This window comes from Cetorhinus maximus, chromosome 1 (assembly GCF_964194155.1).
Source record: "Cetorhinus maximus chromosome 1, sCetMax3.hap1.1, whole genome shotgun sequence".
NCBI classification, from domain to species: domain Eukaryota; kingdom Metazoa; phylum Chordata; class Chondrichthyes; order Lamniformes; family Cetorhinidae; genus Cetorhinus; species Cetorhinus maximus.
Window position 1 is genome coordinate 15,200,011 of NC_135879.1, and position 18,205 is coordinate 15,218,215.

General features: G+C 40.5%; 1 protein-coding gene across 2 annotated transcripts in view; it reads right to left on the reverse strand.

Annotated features, from left to right (window-relative positions):
- Positions 1–18,137, reverse strand: part of helq (helicase, POLQ like) — a 58,472-nt gene extending 40,335 nt beyond the window's left edge. The window contains exons 1-4 of one of the 2 annotated variants that reach the window (XM_078535456.1): positions 17,095–18,137; positions 13,217–14,018; positions 3,984–4,162; positions 204–404 (exon numbers count right to left, since the gene is read on the reverse strand). In XM_078535456.1, coding sequence (XP_078391582.1) covers positions 204–404; positions 3,984–4,162; positions 13,217–14,018; positions 17,095–17,301 — 1,389 coding nt within the window. In that variant the 5' untranslated portion in view covers positions 17,302–18,137. Of the gene's footprint in view, positions 1–203; positions 405–3,983; positions 4,163–13,216; positions 14,019–17,094 lie in introns of those variants that run through there. The other variant, XM_078535508.1, reaches the window with a different exon arrangement.
- Between the last annotated feature and the right edge of the window lie 68 nt (positions 18,138–18,205).

Sequence of the window (18,205 nt, forward strand, 5' to 3'; positions counted from 1 at the left end):
TGGCGTGCAGTTAAAATTGGGAGTCAGTCAAAGGGACTCTGCATTTGCCTCCTTCCACTCGCTCTATGGTGATGCATATTGCTGTTTCAATGTGCTGGCCCTCTACACTTCATTTAAACTACTATTGGTTTCAACTTCATTTTGATTCTATGGACAAAATTAGTTAATTGGATAATCAATATGGCAACAATCAATAAGCTTACCTCATCTATTACAACAAGTCCCAAACTATTAATTCTTTCAGTTTCTATTAGGGAATTCACCAAACTATGGGCCTTCTCAATGGTGGCAATGTACAGGGATTTCTTCTGTCTACGCTTGATTGGTGGGAACTTGCCTTTGCTTGCAGCATATTCTTCAACCAAGAAATTAAATTCTATTCCAAAAGCTGAAAGACCTCGCACCTAAAGGAAGCAAACAAAAAAAAAATAGCTAATTATTGCTTCAAAGTTAACAGGTTATTAAATACAATAAACCTTTCCTCAATTCTCTCTCATCCATCTTACTTTACTTAACTACATTGGCTCAATATTCTATGTATATGTTTAAGAAGATTAGTAATGTTAGTCCATAGTCAACCTATCAAGTGTCCGTGAATTGCTCAGGGTGTGCTGAGCCTATCAAGGTTGGGATTTGAGCTAGAGTCTCTTGCCTGGTAGATCAACACAAAGAAGATGCTTGTGTCCCCCTCAGCCCCCAATATTTCATTTTTGGTGACCGTATCACACCTGCAGTATGTGGAGGACATAAAGTGTGAAGAATAATTTTGGCATAAACAAATTTTGTATATAACTATGATATTTCGTCAAATATAGTCTTACTACAGATGACGTATTGACTTACTATGATGTTGCACTAGTGTATTTGCATTAACAAGAAGGGATTTTGGATATAACTTACATAATATTCAGGATCAGGCCAGCAACCTAACTCCTGACAGCGCTAAAACCAAAAGATCCAAAGTCACCGCTGGAGCTTCTCAAAGGGTAAGTGCAGCTCAGTGCAAATGCGTGGAATATCTGGGAGATTATTAAATTCCATTCTTCCTAACATTAAAATGTAATCATCTGAGTTCTGTAGATGCATGTGAGGTGCAACACAAAACTAGGAGCTTAACTCAGATAGGCAAAATCAACTCACGACTACTAGCCCTGCATTGCACACTATGGGCAGGAATTTTAGGTCGGTGTATGGGCGCGATTGGCGGGCCCGGGAAACGGACCACTGCCCACCAAGCGCGCGCTAAAATGCTCAGCGCTGCTGGGGTGGGAGCGGGAGGAGGATGAGCGCTGATGTAAGCGTGGGCGCGGGGGAGCGCTGAATGAAAGCTCCCTGAAGGCAGAGAGCTGCCGCAGGGAGCTAAAGACTTCAAAACAGTTAAATAAAGATTTTAAAAACCGGACAAAAATGTCCACGCATCACAATCAGTCACCTGAACATCTACATGATGAAAATTCTGTCCATACATTTTTATTTTTTTATATTTAATAATGGAAACCTCATCCCGCCCTTGGATGAGGTTTCAACAAAAATGCAAAGTCTGCTTGGCAGACTCGCCCATCCGCCAACCGTAAGGTTGGACGGACCACGAAAAATCGGGGACAAATGGAACTTTAGCAACTTTAATTGTCTTAATTGTCGGTGGGCGCGCCGACCGAAATATTGCGCAAGCGCAGGATGGCACGGGACGATCACCTGGCGTCATCTTGTGTGATTTCGCATCTGATTGGGTCGGGCGCATGCCCGCACGCCAACCTAAAAATTCTGCCCTATGTGTACCAGTCTGGGATTGGTATCTTCGAAGATATCTTAAGTGGAGCGAGTATGTAAACCCAAAGGCACTTGCGTTACCTGAAGGGCAAATAATTTTACCAATGCCTTAATCATAATTACACAAGGGAAAATGGATTGAATAAAAGTCTAAAGACCAATCATCACATTTGTACATTTTTCTTTGCAGAATAATTCAAAATACATTCCTACTTCATTCATACAAGATTTGTAATAAAATGTACTTCAGTGCCAAACACAGACCTAGGTAAAAAGATTTGCATTTACATAGCACCTTTCGCAACCTCAGGATGTCCCAAAGGACTTTACAGCCAATGAAGTACTTTTGAAGTGTAGTCACTGTTGTAATGCAGAAAACACAACAGCCAGTTTGTGCTACCACAAACAGCATTGTGATAATGACAAGATAATCTGGTTTCATAATGTTGATTGATAAATATTGGCCAGGACACCGGGGCTAACTCCCTACTCCTCTTCGAAGTACAGCCATGGGATCTTTTGTGTCTACCTTCGAGAGCAGACAAGGCCTCAGTTTAATGTCTCATTTGAAAGATTGTGGAGAGAATTTTCTCCCCGTCGAGGGGGTTGGGTGGGAATGGGCGTGGGCAGGTGCGCAGCTGATCACCGCCCGTGATCAGCTGGGTGCCGCCATTTTACGTGGGTGGGCCAATTAAGGCCGGCGCAGCAGGATGTGCGCCCAGAAGCCCTGAGTGGGCAGACGGAAGAGGCTGAGTCGGGGATTGCGCTCCTTCGCGTAAAAGCGCAGAAATCTCCTTGAGGCACAGAGCTGCCTCAGGGAGATTAGTTTAAGTTCTGAAAATTGTAATGAAGAAAAAAAATCTTAAGATATGACCCCGCATGTGAAAGTGTCACATTAGCTGGGGCATGTCTATGAATGTTATTAAATTTTTTTTATAAAACTTTAAATACCTTCATGAAACCTCATCCCGCCCGTGGATGAGGTTCCATGATAAATGCGAAGGCCGCCTTGGCTCTACGCCTGCCCGCCAACCTTAAGGTTGGATGGGCAGCTCAGTTCATTGTTTCAATCGATATTTAAATGGCCTTAATTGGCCTTTAACAGTTCGGCTGGCGCGCAGCCGACTTGGGTGCGTGCCCGCTGAACTGAAAATGTGAATGATGCACGGTGACGTTGGGACACACGCCCGCGTCACTGCGCGTCATTTTACGCATTGGCAAGCGGGCCCCGCCCTCACTCGCTGACCTGAAAATTCTGGTCTGCAACTCTGACAGTGCGGAATTCCCTCCCTATTGCACTGGAGTGGTCAATCTGGATTTTTGTGCTCAAGGGTAGAATTTTCCCGTCGGTGGGGCTGTGCCCTCGATCGGATCCACGCCGCCATTTTACGTGGGTGGGCCAATTAAGGCCCTGGAAGCATTGTGCGCTCCCTGTGTGGGCGGGGAGGGGGTTCCCTGAGTCGGGAGTGCGCTCTTTCACGCATGCGTGCGAAAGAGCACAGAAATCTCCCTGAGGCGCAGAGGTCCCTCAGGGAGATAAGTTTTAGGTTTTAAAAATTTTAATAAAGAAAAAAAAAATTAAGACATGTCAATGAACGTTAATGAAAAAATGTATTTAATTTATAAACCCTTCATGAAACCTCATCCCACCTGTGGATGAGGTTCCATGAAAAATGCAAAGGCAACCTTGAGGTTGGATGGGCAGCTTTCCCAGTAGGCTTAATTAGTTGATTAATGGCCTTAACAGGCCTTAGACAGTTCGGCGGGCATGCAGCCGACTTGGCTGCGTGCCTGCCGAACTGAAAATCTAAGAGACGCGTGGTGACGTTGGGACGCACGCCTGACGTCACCCTGCATCATTTTACACCTCGGCAATTAGGCCCTGCCCCCACTGGCCGAGCCGAAGATTCAGCCCAAGTCTCTGGAGGTGAGACTTGAACCCACAGCCTTCTGACTTAGAGATGAGTGTTACCAACTGAGTCACTGCTGACAAAAAAGTGCTTTAAGAACCTAGCACCTGCTGATTGACACTTGCAATAAAATATTCTTTTAGAAAGCTGCAAATGCAGAACTTGTGGGGTGATTGACTGCACCAAGTGACAATTAAATAGATTTCTTAATGACAAATTCCCTAATAATTCTTCTGTGTTATTTTAAGAATGTGGCACTAATTTAAAGAACTGTAGTGCAAGTTAAATAACAGTCTTTCTCACCTTTTCCTGGACAATAGCCACATATGGCAAAATAAACAGTACATCATTCTTCCTACATAGTAGCTCCTGCATGATCAAAATTTCAGCAACCAGTGTCTTCCCACCACTTGTTGGCAATGAATAAATTAGATTTTTTCTTTCCTGCACAGATTCTAATGTCAAGCAAGTATGTTGCCACTCTGTGAAGTTAAAGAAAAGATCATTAGATGTTTCACCAAGAATCATTTTAAAATTTCACGAATAAACATACCTAATGCAGAGTTAAGATCAATTTAAGACTATGTAGCAGTCTTCTTTAGCAAGAGGTCTTGCTGCTGTAAATATTTGTCATTATAAAGGCTCTCAACACATATAATGTAATAAAAAACAACCAGCCAATGGAATAGAATTTGCACAAACATTTTGTTGTTGATGAGAGCACATGTTGAGAAAGAAAGTAATATACAAAATCTATTTTATGATTTATGTTACATCAAACTATAAATCAGTCTACTTTAATCAGTTATTTTTAACCATATCTAGTATGTGGCTATGACATTTAAATGCCTGGTCAAAGTCAGTATCAAATTTTCAAACCAAATGCAAATAAATAGAAACACAAAATATCTCCCTAAAACACATATGAACATACATACGAACATATGAATTAGGAGCAGGAGTAGGCCACTTATCTCTTCGAGCCTGTTCCGCCATTCAATAAGATCAAGGCTGATCTGATTGTAACCTTAACCCCACATTCCTGCCTACCCTCTTGTTAATCAAGAATCTATATAGCTCTGCCTTAAAAATATTCAAAGACTCTGCTTCCACCACCCTTTGAGAGATTACAAATTGAGTTACAAAGATTCATGACCCTCTGAAAGAAAAAATTTCTCCTCATCTGTCTTAAAAGAGTGACTCTTTATTTTTAAATAGTGACTCCCTAGTTCTAGATTGTCCCACAAGAAGAAACATTCTCTTCATATCCACCCTGTCAAAACCCCTCAGGATCTGAAAGGTTTCAGTCAAGTTGCTTTTTACTCTTCTAAACTCCAAGCATAACCCGTCCAATCTTTCTTCATAAGACAACCTACCCATTCCCGGTATTAGTCTAGTAAACCTCCTCTGAACTGCTTCTAATGCATTTACATCTTTCTTTAAATAAGGAGACCAATGCTGTACACACTCCAGATGTGGTCTCACCAGTGCCCTGCAGAACTGAAGCATAACCTCTCTAATTTTATAATTAATTCCCCTCAAAATAAACAGTAACATTCTATTAGCTTTCCTAATTACTTGTTGTACCTGCATATTAGCCTTTTGGAATTCAGGCACTAGGACACCCAGATCCTTCTGAAGCTCAGAGCTCTGCATTCTCTCACCATTTAGATAATGTTTCTTTTTTATTCTTCCTGGCAAAATGGACCATTTCACATTTGTCCACATTATACTCCATTTGCCAGATCTTTGCCCACTCACTTAACCTATCTATGTCCATTTGTAGCTTCCTTATATCCTCTTCACTATTTACTTTCCTACCGATCTTTGTGTTGTCAGCAAATTTCGCAACCATACCTTCGGTCCCTTCATCCAAGTCATTTATACAAATTGTAAAAAGTTGAGGACCCAGCTCTGATCCCTGTGGCACACTACTTGTTACATCCTGCCAACCTGAAAAAGATGCATTTATGCCAATTCTCTACTTCCTGTTAGCAAGCCAATCTTCTAATCATGTCAATATGTTACCACCTACACAATGAGATTTTATTTGCCACAATAACCTTTGACGTGGCACTTTATCAAATGCCTTCTGGAAATCTAAGTACTGTACATCCACCGGTTCCTCTTTATCCACAGCACATGTGACTCCTTCAAAGAGCTCCAATAAATTGCTTAAACATGATTTCCCTTTAACAAGGCCATGTTGACTCTGCCTGATTGCCTTGAGCATTTCTAAGTGCCCTGCTATAATATCTTTAATAATAGCCTCTAACATTTTCCCAATGACAGATGTTAGGTGAACTGGCCTGTTGTTTCCTGCTTTCTGTCTCCCTCCCTTTTTGAATAAAGGAGTAACATTTGCTATTTTCCAATCTAATGGAATCTTTCCTGAATCTAGGGAATTTTGGAAAATTAAAGCCAATGCATCAACTATCTCACTAGCCACTTCTTTCAAGACCCTAGGATGAAGTCCATCAGGACCCGGGGATTTGTCAGCCTGCAGCCCCAACAATTTACTCAATACCACTTCCCTGGCGATAGTAATTTTTCTGAATTTCTCCCTCCCTTCCATTTCCAGATTTACAACTATTTCTGGAATGTTACTTGTATCCTCTATAGTGAAGACTGATGCAAAATAGCTGTTAAATTTATCTGCCATCTCCCTACTTTCCATTATGAATTCCCCAGATGCAATTTCTATAGGACCGAAGCTCACTTTGTTAACACTTTTCTTATTTAAATATCTATAGAAACTCTTACTATCCATCTTTATATTTCTAGCTATCTTTCTCTTGTACTCTCATTTTTTCCTCCTTATTAATCTTTTTGTCATTCTTTGCTGTTCTTTATATTCTGTCCAATCTTCTGACCTACCACCCGTCTTTGGGCAACATATGCTTTTTCTTTATGTTTGATACTGTCTTTAACTTTTTTAGTTAATGATGGATTGTGGGTGCTCCGTTTGAGATTTTTCTTTCTCACTGGAATGTATTTATTTTGTGTATTCTGAAATATCCCTTTAAATGTCTGTCACTGCATCTCTATTGACCTATCCCTTAACCTCATTTACCAGTTCACTTTAGCTAGCTCTGCTTTCACGCCCCCATAATTGCTCTTATTTAAGTTTAAAATACTAGTCTTTGACGCATACTTCCCTCCCTCAAACTGAATGTAAAAGTCAATCATATTATGATTGCTGCTACCTAGGGGTGCCTTCACTATGAGGTTATCAACTAATTCTATCTCGTTGCACAATACCAGATCTAGATAGCCTGCTCTCTGGTTGGCTCCAGAACATGCTGTTCTAAGAAACTATCCCAAAAACATTCTTTGAACTTCTCATCTATGCTACTTTTGCCTATTTGATTTTTCCAGTCTATATGTAAATTAAAATATGCCAAAATTATCGCAGTACCTTTCTGACAAGCTCCATTACCTCTTCCATTATACGCTTTCCTACCGTGTAGTTATAATTAGGAGGCTTGTACACCACTCCCACAAGTAACTTCTTGTCTTTATCATTCCTCACCTCAACTCAAACCACTTCTACATCCTGGATTCCTGAACATAGGTCATCCTTCTCTAATGTGCTAATACCTTCATTAATTAGCAGAGTGACCCTTCCATCTTTTCCTGACTTCCTTTCCTTCCTAAATGTCACATACCCTTCAATATTCAGGTCCCAATCTCTATCATCCGGTAGCCATGTATCTGTAATGGCTATCAGATCGTACTTATTTATTTCTATTTGCAGTAACAGTTCATCTGCTTTGTTTTGAATGCTACGTGCATTTAGATACAGAGCCTTTAGTTTTGTCCTTTTATTATTTTTGTAGCGCCGTCTTATCTGTTGATTTTCTCTTAGATTTGTACTCTCTGTCCCTTCCAGTCACAGTCTGTTTATCATTTCCCATATTAGTACCTTTCTCTCTTGCTTTGTCTCTACTCTGGTTTACCACGTCTTCCAAAATTTGATCCCTTGTCCTCACTTTTTAGTTTAAAACCCTCTCTACTTCCCCAGTTGTACGGCTTGCGAGAACATCAGCCCCAGCATGTTTCAGGTGCAGATCATCCCAATGGTACAGATCCCACTTTCCCCAATACTGGTGCCAGTGCCCAACGAACTGGAACCCACTTCTTCCCACACCAGTCTTTAAGCCACGTATTCATTTCTCTAATCTTATTTGTCCAATGCAAATTTGCACGTGGCTGAGGTAATAATCTAGAAATTATTACTTTTGAGGTTCTACTTCTTAATTTGGTGCCTAGCTCCTCATACTGACTATGCAGAACCCCCTTCCTCATCCTGCCTATGTTGTTGGTCCCTACATGGACAATGACCACTGGATCCTCCCCCTCCCACTGTAAGTTCCTCTCCAACCCTGAGCAAATGTCCCGAACCCTGGCACAGGGCAGGCAATATAGCTGTCTGGGCTTTCGCTCTTTGCTACAGGGCACAGTGTCAATCCGCCTTATTATTCTGTCCCCTACTACCACTACATTCCTTTGTGTTCCCCTTGAATGGCTTCCTGTACCACAGTGCCATGGTCAGTCAGCTCATCCACCCTGCAGCCCCCACTCTCATCCAAACAAGCTGAAAGAACCTCAAACCTGTTGGACAATTGCAGAGACTGACACTCCTGCCCTCTGGATCCCCTTACTTGCCTCAGCTGCAGTTACACCCTCCTGTCCCTGACCACATTCCAAATCAGAAGACCTTATCCTAAGGGATGTGACCCCCTCCTGGTGTAAAGCATCCAGGTAACTCTCGCTCTCCCTGATGTGTCACTGTGTCCACAGCTCAGCCTCCAACGCAATGAATCTGAGCCAAAGCTCCCCAAGCTGCAGACGCTTACTGCAAACATGCTAGCCCTGGATCACACCGATATCCAGGAGCTCCCACATGTTGCAGCCATGACATGTCACCTGTCCTGCCATATTTATGTGCATTAATTAATTACTTAATTATTGTATTCAATGATTGATTTTCTTTTATATATTTATTAGTCTTATCACAAATTCCTGTACTATTTTAAACCTTAGAAATAGAATAGACCTTGACTACTTACTGGATACTCACCAAGTAGCTCAGTTCTTCCTCTGTAGTAGAGCAAGAATCAATTCCTACAGGGTGAAGAAGTTAGAAAAAGCAAAGGAGTACCTCCCTCCCCTCCTCACCAATCTCCCTCAGCTCACCAAACTCTCACAATCTGTTGAGGTTGCACTCCAGTGCAACACTGTCACCTTAATCCATGTAAAAATATTCACTTCCTTACATTATAAAAGCAATAATTAATAAATTCCTAAACAAAGCCTGATCATATTTTATTTACAAATATTCACAATTTTCTCTGAAGTTAATTCTATTTCTTGTCACTCTTCTCCCATTCCCTTCCAAAGGCAGTGACTTCTAGGTAGTTTCTCTGTTGGCTGCTCTCCATTACCTTGGCCAATTGGCCTTCATGTATGTGTGAGCTGATCTGAGTGTGGAAGCAAAGCAGATGATTATATCATCTCCACACATGTACATATACTAGATGTGTAACCTATGGGCACTGAGGCCAATTGCAAGATGAGCTAACATGCAAAGTTTGGGTTTGAACCCGAGACTCTCCAGTTATGTATAATTCAGTTGCTCAATGAATAAATTTGCTGAGCCAAGCAAAGCACTCAAGATTAATATTTTAACAAGTATTTCAGAAATATTTTTACAAAGGGATATTATAGGTTCACGCACTTTAAGCTAACAATAACAAAGAAAGCTGTGGGTGCATATTAATACGATTTGAGCACATGGGGGGATGATAGGTCAAACAGCCATAACAATGACAATATTGTGTTAGTCCATGATGATATAATTACAGCTATTTTATGTATGTATACATGTAATGAATGCCAGGCTTTAAAGCAACAAATGATAGTCTGACATTACTGCTTGGTGAAAATGCAGCAGGTGATTTAAAAGTAAAGCTGATGCTTGTTTTCTATTCCCAAACACCCAGGGCAATGAAGAGTTATTCAAAGAAAAAGCCACCTGTTGTGTGGAGAGTAAAAAAGAAGGCTTAAAAAGCCATTTTTGATAACTGGTTTACATTCTACTTTTGGTCAGTTGACAAGGATTATTGTTCAGCAAATAATCTTGCCAACAAAGCACTGCTCCTTCTGGACAATGCTCCTGGCCATCCTATGGCTTTTGATGACCTCAGTGACAACGTTAAGGTGACCTTCCTACCCCCTAATAGCACCTCCATTTTTCAGTCTATGGATCAAGGGGTGATTACGACCTTCAAGGCCTATCACCATTGAAAAACCTTTGGACAGGCCATCAGGGAAACTGAGATGATGATGTTCCTACCCTAATGGAACTTTGGAAGAATTATAAAATCATTAAGGCCATTAATAAAATCTCTGTGCCATAAGCATCTGACATCATGTTTGTGCCATCATTAAGACTGCCTATTTCGACGTTTGAGTTATTTGGAGTGGCAGAAGGTGGGAGGTGGTGTTCTATGAGGATCAGCACCAGGACCACTGTTGTTCACAATTTTTAGGGATGGCAATAAAAATGCTGGCCCGGCCAGCAATGCCTACATCTGGTGGAAGAATTTTTAAAATTTTATATTGACAATTTGGACTTTGGAATGAAAATACACAATTTCTAAATTTGCAGAATTTAGTGAGGGATAGTCAATATTCAGGAGGACTGCAACAAATTACAGGAGGACATGAATTAACTTGCTGACTGGGCAAATAATTAACAAATGAAGTTCAACACAGACAAATGTGAGGTAGTACATTTTAGTAGGAAGAATAGGGAGGTCACTTATTACTTGGAAGATGCAAGTCTAGGTGGATCTCGGTGTACAGGTACATCAATCACTAAAAGTTGTGCTGCAGGTTAGCAAGGTCCTTAAAGAAAAGCAAACAACCACTAAGTATATTTCTAGAGGAATAGAATTGAAAAGTAGGGAAGTTATGCTAAACCTGTATCAAACGTCGATTAAACCACACAGAATACCGCGTGCGGTTCTGGTTACCATATTATAAAAATATTATAGAGGCACTGGAGAGGGTGCAGAGAAAATTTACAAGGGTGATTTTGCTCTTACGCTTTATCAGTGGTGAATTATATTTTTCCATTAGTGCAAGTCATGAGCTTGGTAGCTTATCTGGTTCATCTATGTTTCCAGCATGCAAGCTTTGGTACAAATCTGCTCACTTGCAGCATTGCTCTTTTTCCCACTGGAGAGGATGCAGAGAAAATTTACAAGGATGATACCAGAAGTGTGTGGATATACATATCAGGAAAGAATTGACAGGCTGGATCCCTTTCCTCTTGAAAAAAGGCTGAGGAGTGACCTAATAGAAATCTTTAAAATTATGAACGATTTTAATAGGGTGAATACAGAGACAATGTTTTCTTTTATGGGGAAGAGCATAACTAGAGGCCATCAATATAAGATAGTCACCAAGAAATCCAATAGTGAATTCAGAAGAAACTTCCTTCACCCAAAGAGTGGTGAGAATGTGGAACATGCTACCACAGGAAGTGGTTCAAGTGAATAGTATAGATGCATTTAAGGGGATACTACACAAGCATATGAGGGGAAAGGGAATAGATGCTATTGATGGTAGGTTTAGATGAGAAAAGATAGGAGGAGGTTTGAGTGAAGCATAAACACCAGCAAGGACCGGCTGGGTCAAACAGTCTGTTTCTGTGCCATATATTCTGTGTAATCCTATGTAACATCATCCGACTCAGCTCATCTGCTGCTGAAACCCTTATTCGTGCCTTCGTTACTCCTAGATACGACTATTCCAATGCACTCCTGGTTGGTCTCCCACATTCTACCCTCCATAAACTGAGCTCATCCAAAATTATGCTGCCTGTGTCTTAAGTTGCAAGTCCTGTTCCTTCATCACCCTTGTGCTTGCTGACCTAAACTGGCTATGGGTCAAGCAATGTCTTGACTTTAAAATTCTCATCCTTGTTTTTAAATCTCTCCATGGCCTCGCCCCTCACTAACTCTGTAATCTCCTCCAGCCCTTCAACCCTCCGAGATATTCGCATTCTTCTAATTTTGACTCTTATGCAGTCCCAATTATAATTGCTCCACCATTGGTGGCTGTGCCTTCAGTAGCATTGACCCCAAGCTCTGGAATTCCCTCTTACCTCCCCTACAGCTTTCTGCCCTTCTCTTCCTCACTTTCCTCCTTTAAGAGACACCTTAAAACCTACCTCTTTGACCAAGCTTTTGATCATCTGACCTAATATCTCCTTATGTGGCTTGGTGTCATATTTTGTTTTATAATGCTCCTGTGAAGTGCCTTGGGATGTTTCATTACGTTAAAGGTGCTATATAAATATAACTTGTAGTTGTAAATGATATGGTACTATTTTTAAGCTGTGCAAGAATGGGAGTACACACATAAATCTTTGAAGGTCACATTACAAGTTGATAAAACTGTCAAAAATACATACAAGATCCTAAACTTCATTAAGAGAAGCACACAGTACAAAAGCAAGGAAGTTCTGCTAACAATTTAAAAATTGGTAATGAGATCTCAGTTGCAGTATTGTGTCCAATTCTTGGCACCACATTGTCAGACAGATGTCAAGGCCTTAGAGAGGATGCAGAGGGAATTTACTGAATGGTGCTAAGGATGAGGAGCTTCAGCTATTAGGTGAGACGTAGAGAGTTTGAGATTGTTCTCCTTAAAGCAGAGAAGATTTAGAAGAGACTTAATACAGGTATTTAAAATTAGGAGAGGTCTTGATAAAGTAAATAGGAAGAAACTGGTTTCACTTCCATTGCCAGCGAAGTCAATAACCAGAGGACACAGATTTAAGATAAAGCCATAGAGGAGATAAGAATTTTTTACTCAGCAAGTTTTTACAATCTGGAATGCAATGCCAGAAAAGGTGGTAGAAGCAGATTCAATAGGAACATTCAAAAGTGAATTGGATATCTACTTGAAATGGAAAATAATTGCAGGGTATGGGAGAAGAGTGTGGGAAATATAACTAAATAAATTGCTCCTTCAAAGAGCTGGCATGAGCATGATAGGTTAAATGACCCCCTTCTGTGCTTTATGATTCCATGATCCTAACACAACAGTAGATAGAACGACTATGTCATCCCCACTTTCCCTCATGATTTCTTTAGATCCACAGCTCAAACAAACCATCTTGAAACGCTGCCTCGTTGGACAATTGGAGGATCCACCTAGCTTAGGTAAAAAAACTGATAAAATATTCCCCAACTACTACATTACAGACAGGCAAACTTAGTGACACAAAATTATCTATTTAGATTCAAATCCTGTTACTGCAGTGTTAATCTCTCTCTCTAACATAATATTATCATCAAAGCATGTTAGCGTGTTCCTTTACCATTCTGGCCAGATTGGCTATGAACTCCTCCATCAATATAGCCTTACATTAGAGCCCCCCTTTCAGCACTTATAAATTATGTATCTTCCTTTTCATCATACTATATTTAACCATTTTTCAAACTTCCTTTCCCATTTACCATAAAGTTCTTTGATGCCTTTGAACTGGAAAATCAGATCCTTGACTTTGCTCGGAAGTCCATAAAAAGGCCCCATATCGACCCCTGAAGAAGCTTCAATAGTTTTCAGAGCGACATTTATTTCCTCAGAAAGAACAATCTCCTTCAGCTGTTTACTCCTGGATGCCTGTGGAGCGGGTGACATAGCATTTCCAGCCATTGCATTTTTCATCTGATCTTTCAGGCTCATCTGCTTACTTGTTCCAGAATTTGTAGTCCTTGATTGGTTTTGTACTTTGCTAAGATTTAGCATTTCCTTCTCCGAATTTGAGGGAATATTAGGGTGGTCATTGACACAACAGTTTGACATCCAACTGGTTTCTGATTCTAAGCTTTTGCTTTTATGCTTTATCAGTGGTGAGTTAAATGTTTCCATTAGTGCAAGTTGTGAGCTTGGTAACTCATCTGGTTCATCAATGTTTCCAGCATGCAACACAGATAAAACTTCCGTACAAATCTGCTCACTTGCAGCATTGCTCTTCTTTCCACTAGAGTCTTTCTTGCTAGTAGCAAGGATCACATCCTCAGCAGGGTGCTTGTGTGTTTTGCTCTCATCATTTTGTAAACAATTGAGCAAGTTGGGATTCTGAAATGTCGTCTGAGGTTTTACAGCATCTTTCCAGTCTTCCTTTTCATTTTCCGCCAGGTTTGAAGCAAAAATGGGACATCTTCTTTCTGCATCTTCAAGCGGTGTCAAAAAGCAGCTGTCATCTGCAAAGCTATCATAGTCCCCAAAGAGATCTTCCTGACTGTCACAGTCAACCTGAAAAAATACAGAAGCACATAAAACATTCTCATTTGAATTGGTACGCAAAGTAATTTTGTGCGCATCGATAATACAAAATAAAACAATAAATCATAGGAAGGAAAGCTTAAGGTTGAAAGGCTTAGGAAATCACAACCTGGCAATATTTATTCAGTAAGTTACAACTAAAATTTGGTGTACAAGTCAGGCCTTTATAAATATTTGCATAACCTCTAAATATGAGGAAAGGACAGTGACACCGCACTTTATGCTCAGTGTTACTAATCAGCTGGGAAAATATTCCGTAAAAACTGAACATAAATAGGACTGCACTGCTTCATCATATTGTTCACATCATCCTGTAGTTCAGTCAATTACAATAAACTTAATATGTGGCAGGAAACTTGGCTTTTTGTTCTGTGCTCTTCCCTATTCACATTTTATGTTTCAAACATATGATGATGTTGTATTTTTAAAGAAATATCTTTAAACAGATTCATTTGTAATTATATATTGGTACAGAAGATATACCTTATATTGAATTTGACTGCATACACAAAAAAACATACACATCATATATAAATATAAAATGTTCTTTAACATAAAAAAAGTCAGTAGTCTCATAACTATAAATACCTGCTGGTTTGCTGCAAACAGAATGTTATGTGAACAATTCATTACAATGTGGCCAAATGTGACCCATTCCCCTCTACCCCACTAGCTGACAAGAGCATTCCTTCCCAATTGGCTGCAATTCCCCCAAAGGCTAATCTTATCCCAGCTCTTCTGAATTTCCCTTCCTCAATACTCCTTTCCCCATTCTTCTTCCTTCTCTGACCCATCTCCCCCATCTTATAGCTCCCCTCTCCACTGGCTGCTCTTCTTCCCCAAGCCAATTATCCTCTCTACTGGATAAGCTTTGCCATCCTCCAACCCTTCACATTGCTTGCATTGCAACCCTTCCTGTGGTCCCTTACTTTTCCAGAACCACTTTATCCAATTCAGGGTCAAGGGGAGTCAGTGCCTATCCTGACAGGCAATGGGTGCTAGGCGGGGTACACCCAAGACAGGACAGCAATCCATCACAGGGCACACACACTAAGGAACAATTTAACCACAGCCAATCCACCTAACCAACACATCTTTGGACGATGGGACGAAACCGGAGCACCTAGCAGAAACCCACGCAAACACTGGGAGAACGTGCAAACTCCACACAGACAGATACCCGAGGTCAGAATCAAACCTGGGTCCCTGGAGCAGTGAGGCAACAGCGCTAACCATTGCGCCACTGTGCCCTTACTCCCTGACCCAAAACATTCAAATTGACCTTATCTCGGTGTACCCAAGAGATCATACAGTATTTAGAAGCGGATCAACTATCTCAGATTTCCAGCATCCATAGTATTTTGCTTTTATTAAAAATCTCATGCCTGCATGCAACATTTCTCCAGCAATTTTTTAAATTATAAATTCCTATGCCCACGTTCATAATGGAAACGGCCCATGTAAACTTATTTCTGCTGTGATTATACTTCCGTTAGTGGAGGTGCTGCAACACCACCACTCACAGGAGGCTGCAATGACACTGAAAGCAAGAATTGCATTCATACAACACTTTTCACAAACACCAGTCATCTCAAAGTGCTTTACAGTTAATGAAGTACCTTTTAAAGTGTAGTCACTGGTTTAATTTAGGAAACATGGCAGCCAATTTGTGCACAGCAAACTCTCACAATGTGATAATGACCAGGTAATCTGTATTTTGTAATGTTGGTTCACGGATAAGTATTGGCCAGGACACCAGAGATAACTCCCACGCATTTATTCAAAATAGCACCATGGGATCTATTACATCTACCTGAGCAGGCAGATGAAGCCTCGGTTTAACATCTCATCTGAAAGACGGCACTTCTGACAATCATCATCTGACTCCCTCATAACTACACTAGAGTGCCTGCCTTTATTTTTGCGCTCAGGACCTGAAGTGGCACTGTGACAAGTTTACATAGTGAACTTCCATTATAAATGTGGGCAGAGGGATTTAACAAGGAAATATAAAAATAACAGCCTTTCAAATGGGAACTGAATTACATCTCTGTGCCCTGATCCAATTATCTTTTCCATCGTACCTCGCTTCACCTTGCATCAAGTACCACAATTGAATTTAGCTTCCTGGGAGTAATTCTGACTGTGCGATAGAATTAAATAAGTGATAGTGAATCCGTAAGCCATTTTATGTAAAACAGAATACTGGTCCATTGTCATTAATTTTATATTATTGTGCAAAGTCAAAATTACCCCAGTCCACCCAGGGGTAATTAACTGCATATTTTAATAAATAATTAAAATTATTAAAGTTGTAAATTTGTTTTAAATGAATTGTTAATTGTTTCACATTAGAATCATTAGAAAATGGGTTGAAGCACTGAACATTGAGGACCTGGACAGCATAGAAAAGTGATTTCAGGCAGTGTAAGGAGGTGTATAATTATATAACTTCTCGAATCTCTCTCAGTGAGGGACGGGGGTGTGGGGGAGGTGAGAGCATCACCTGACAGAATTTTAATGGAATCTTAATGTTCTTTATTAAACATGGGCACATTAGTATTTGGTGGAGGAATATGAGCCATAAACATGCAGGAATGTGAGGCAAGAACGTCCTCAGCAAATATAACCCTCTGAATTTAAACAGCAGGTTTGCCTCATGAGTTACCAAACAGGTTCTACTCATTAATCCATTTCCATCTACTACTAATCTTTGACATGCATTCTCTATTTCTCTGTAAATTCATCACTTGTGGACATCAGCAAATCTCTGTTGTGCTTCTCTTGTGCTTTTTGTACATCTTTACGTGTCCTTTGTATAAGCCAGTTAGATCTTGAACACCTCTTTTAGCTGGCCCTTTGCTATGTATGTTGTTTCTCTTTTATCCAAATCTTTGTTGTGAATGTTTGTCATATCCTTTACATGCCTCATGTATACCTGCATATCTGCTGGGTAGACATCCCTTTACAAGTCTCTTATACAAAGACATATTTCTTAGATTTGTAAATATCTGGTAAATCTTCACATCACTGTGTGCTGCAGTACCTGCTCCATGTAATCCTGGATCAGTGATGCTGAAGGATGCACCTCCTCCTCTTGCTTCACATTCATTTCAGGAACACTAATGCAGTTATTGTTCTTTTTCTTGCTGGGTGGTGGTGTCTTGATACTAACATTTTTTTCCCTAACTCGTTTCCGTATAGGAACCCACTGATTTGTATCCTGACTCTCACTGGATTGGTCCAAATCCATGTTAAGGCACAGTGAATGTCACACCAGGTCTGTCTTGTTTCTTGGTCAACCAAGAGACCTGGCTAAGGTCAATTTCCATTCCACAACATCTTCCCGGGAAAACACAATCAGACTGGAATATTTTCACACGCATTAGAACTGTCACAACCACACCCAAACACTTATAGTATACAAGAGACCAAATCACACCCACAAACAGACTAGAGCTCAGACCCTTGATGTTCAAACTTACAGAAGTTACTATCACATTCAGTATTCATAATGACACCACAATGGAATAGTCACCATCACATTCAGTGTTCACAATCACAGCCCAATGGAATAGTCACCATCACATTCAGTGTTCACAATCACAGCCCAATGGAATAGTCACCATCACATTCAGTGTTCACAATCACAGCCCAATGGAATAGTCACCATCACATTCAGTGTTCACAATCACACTCCACTGAAATAGTCACCATCACATTCAGTGTTCACAATCAAACCTACAATGGAATAGTCACCATCACATTCAGTATTCACAATCACACCACAATGGAACAGTCACCATCACATTCAGTGTTCACAATCACAGCCCAATGGAACAGTCACCATCACATTCAGTGTTCACAATCACACTCCACTGAAATAGTCACCATCGCATTCAGTGTTCACAATCAGACCACAATGGAACAGTCACCATCACATTGTGTTCACAATCAGACCACAATGGAACAGTCACCATCACATTCAGTATTCACAAGCATACCCGATATTCACACTCACAATGAAACTGTCACAATTACACCGGGAATACGGCGCCACTGCCCTGACAGTTTAAATTTAAACGCTGCAGGTTGATTGGTAGTTATAGGTTTGCTATTGTCCGAAACAGGCCAATCTCGGTTCCGCTGCTCATTCA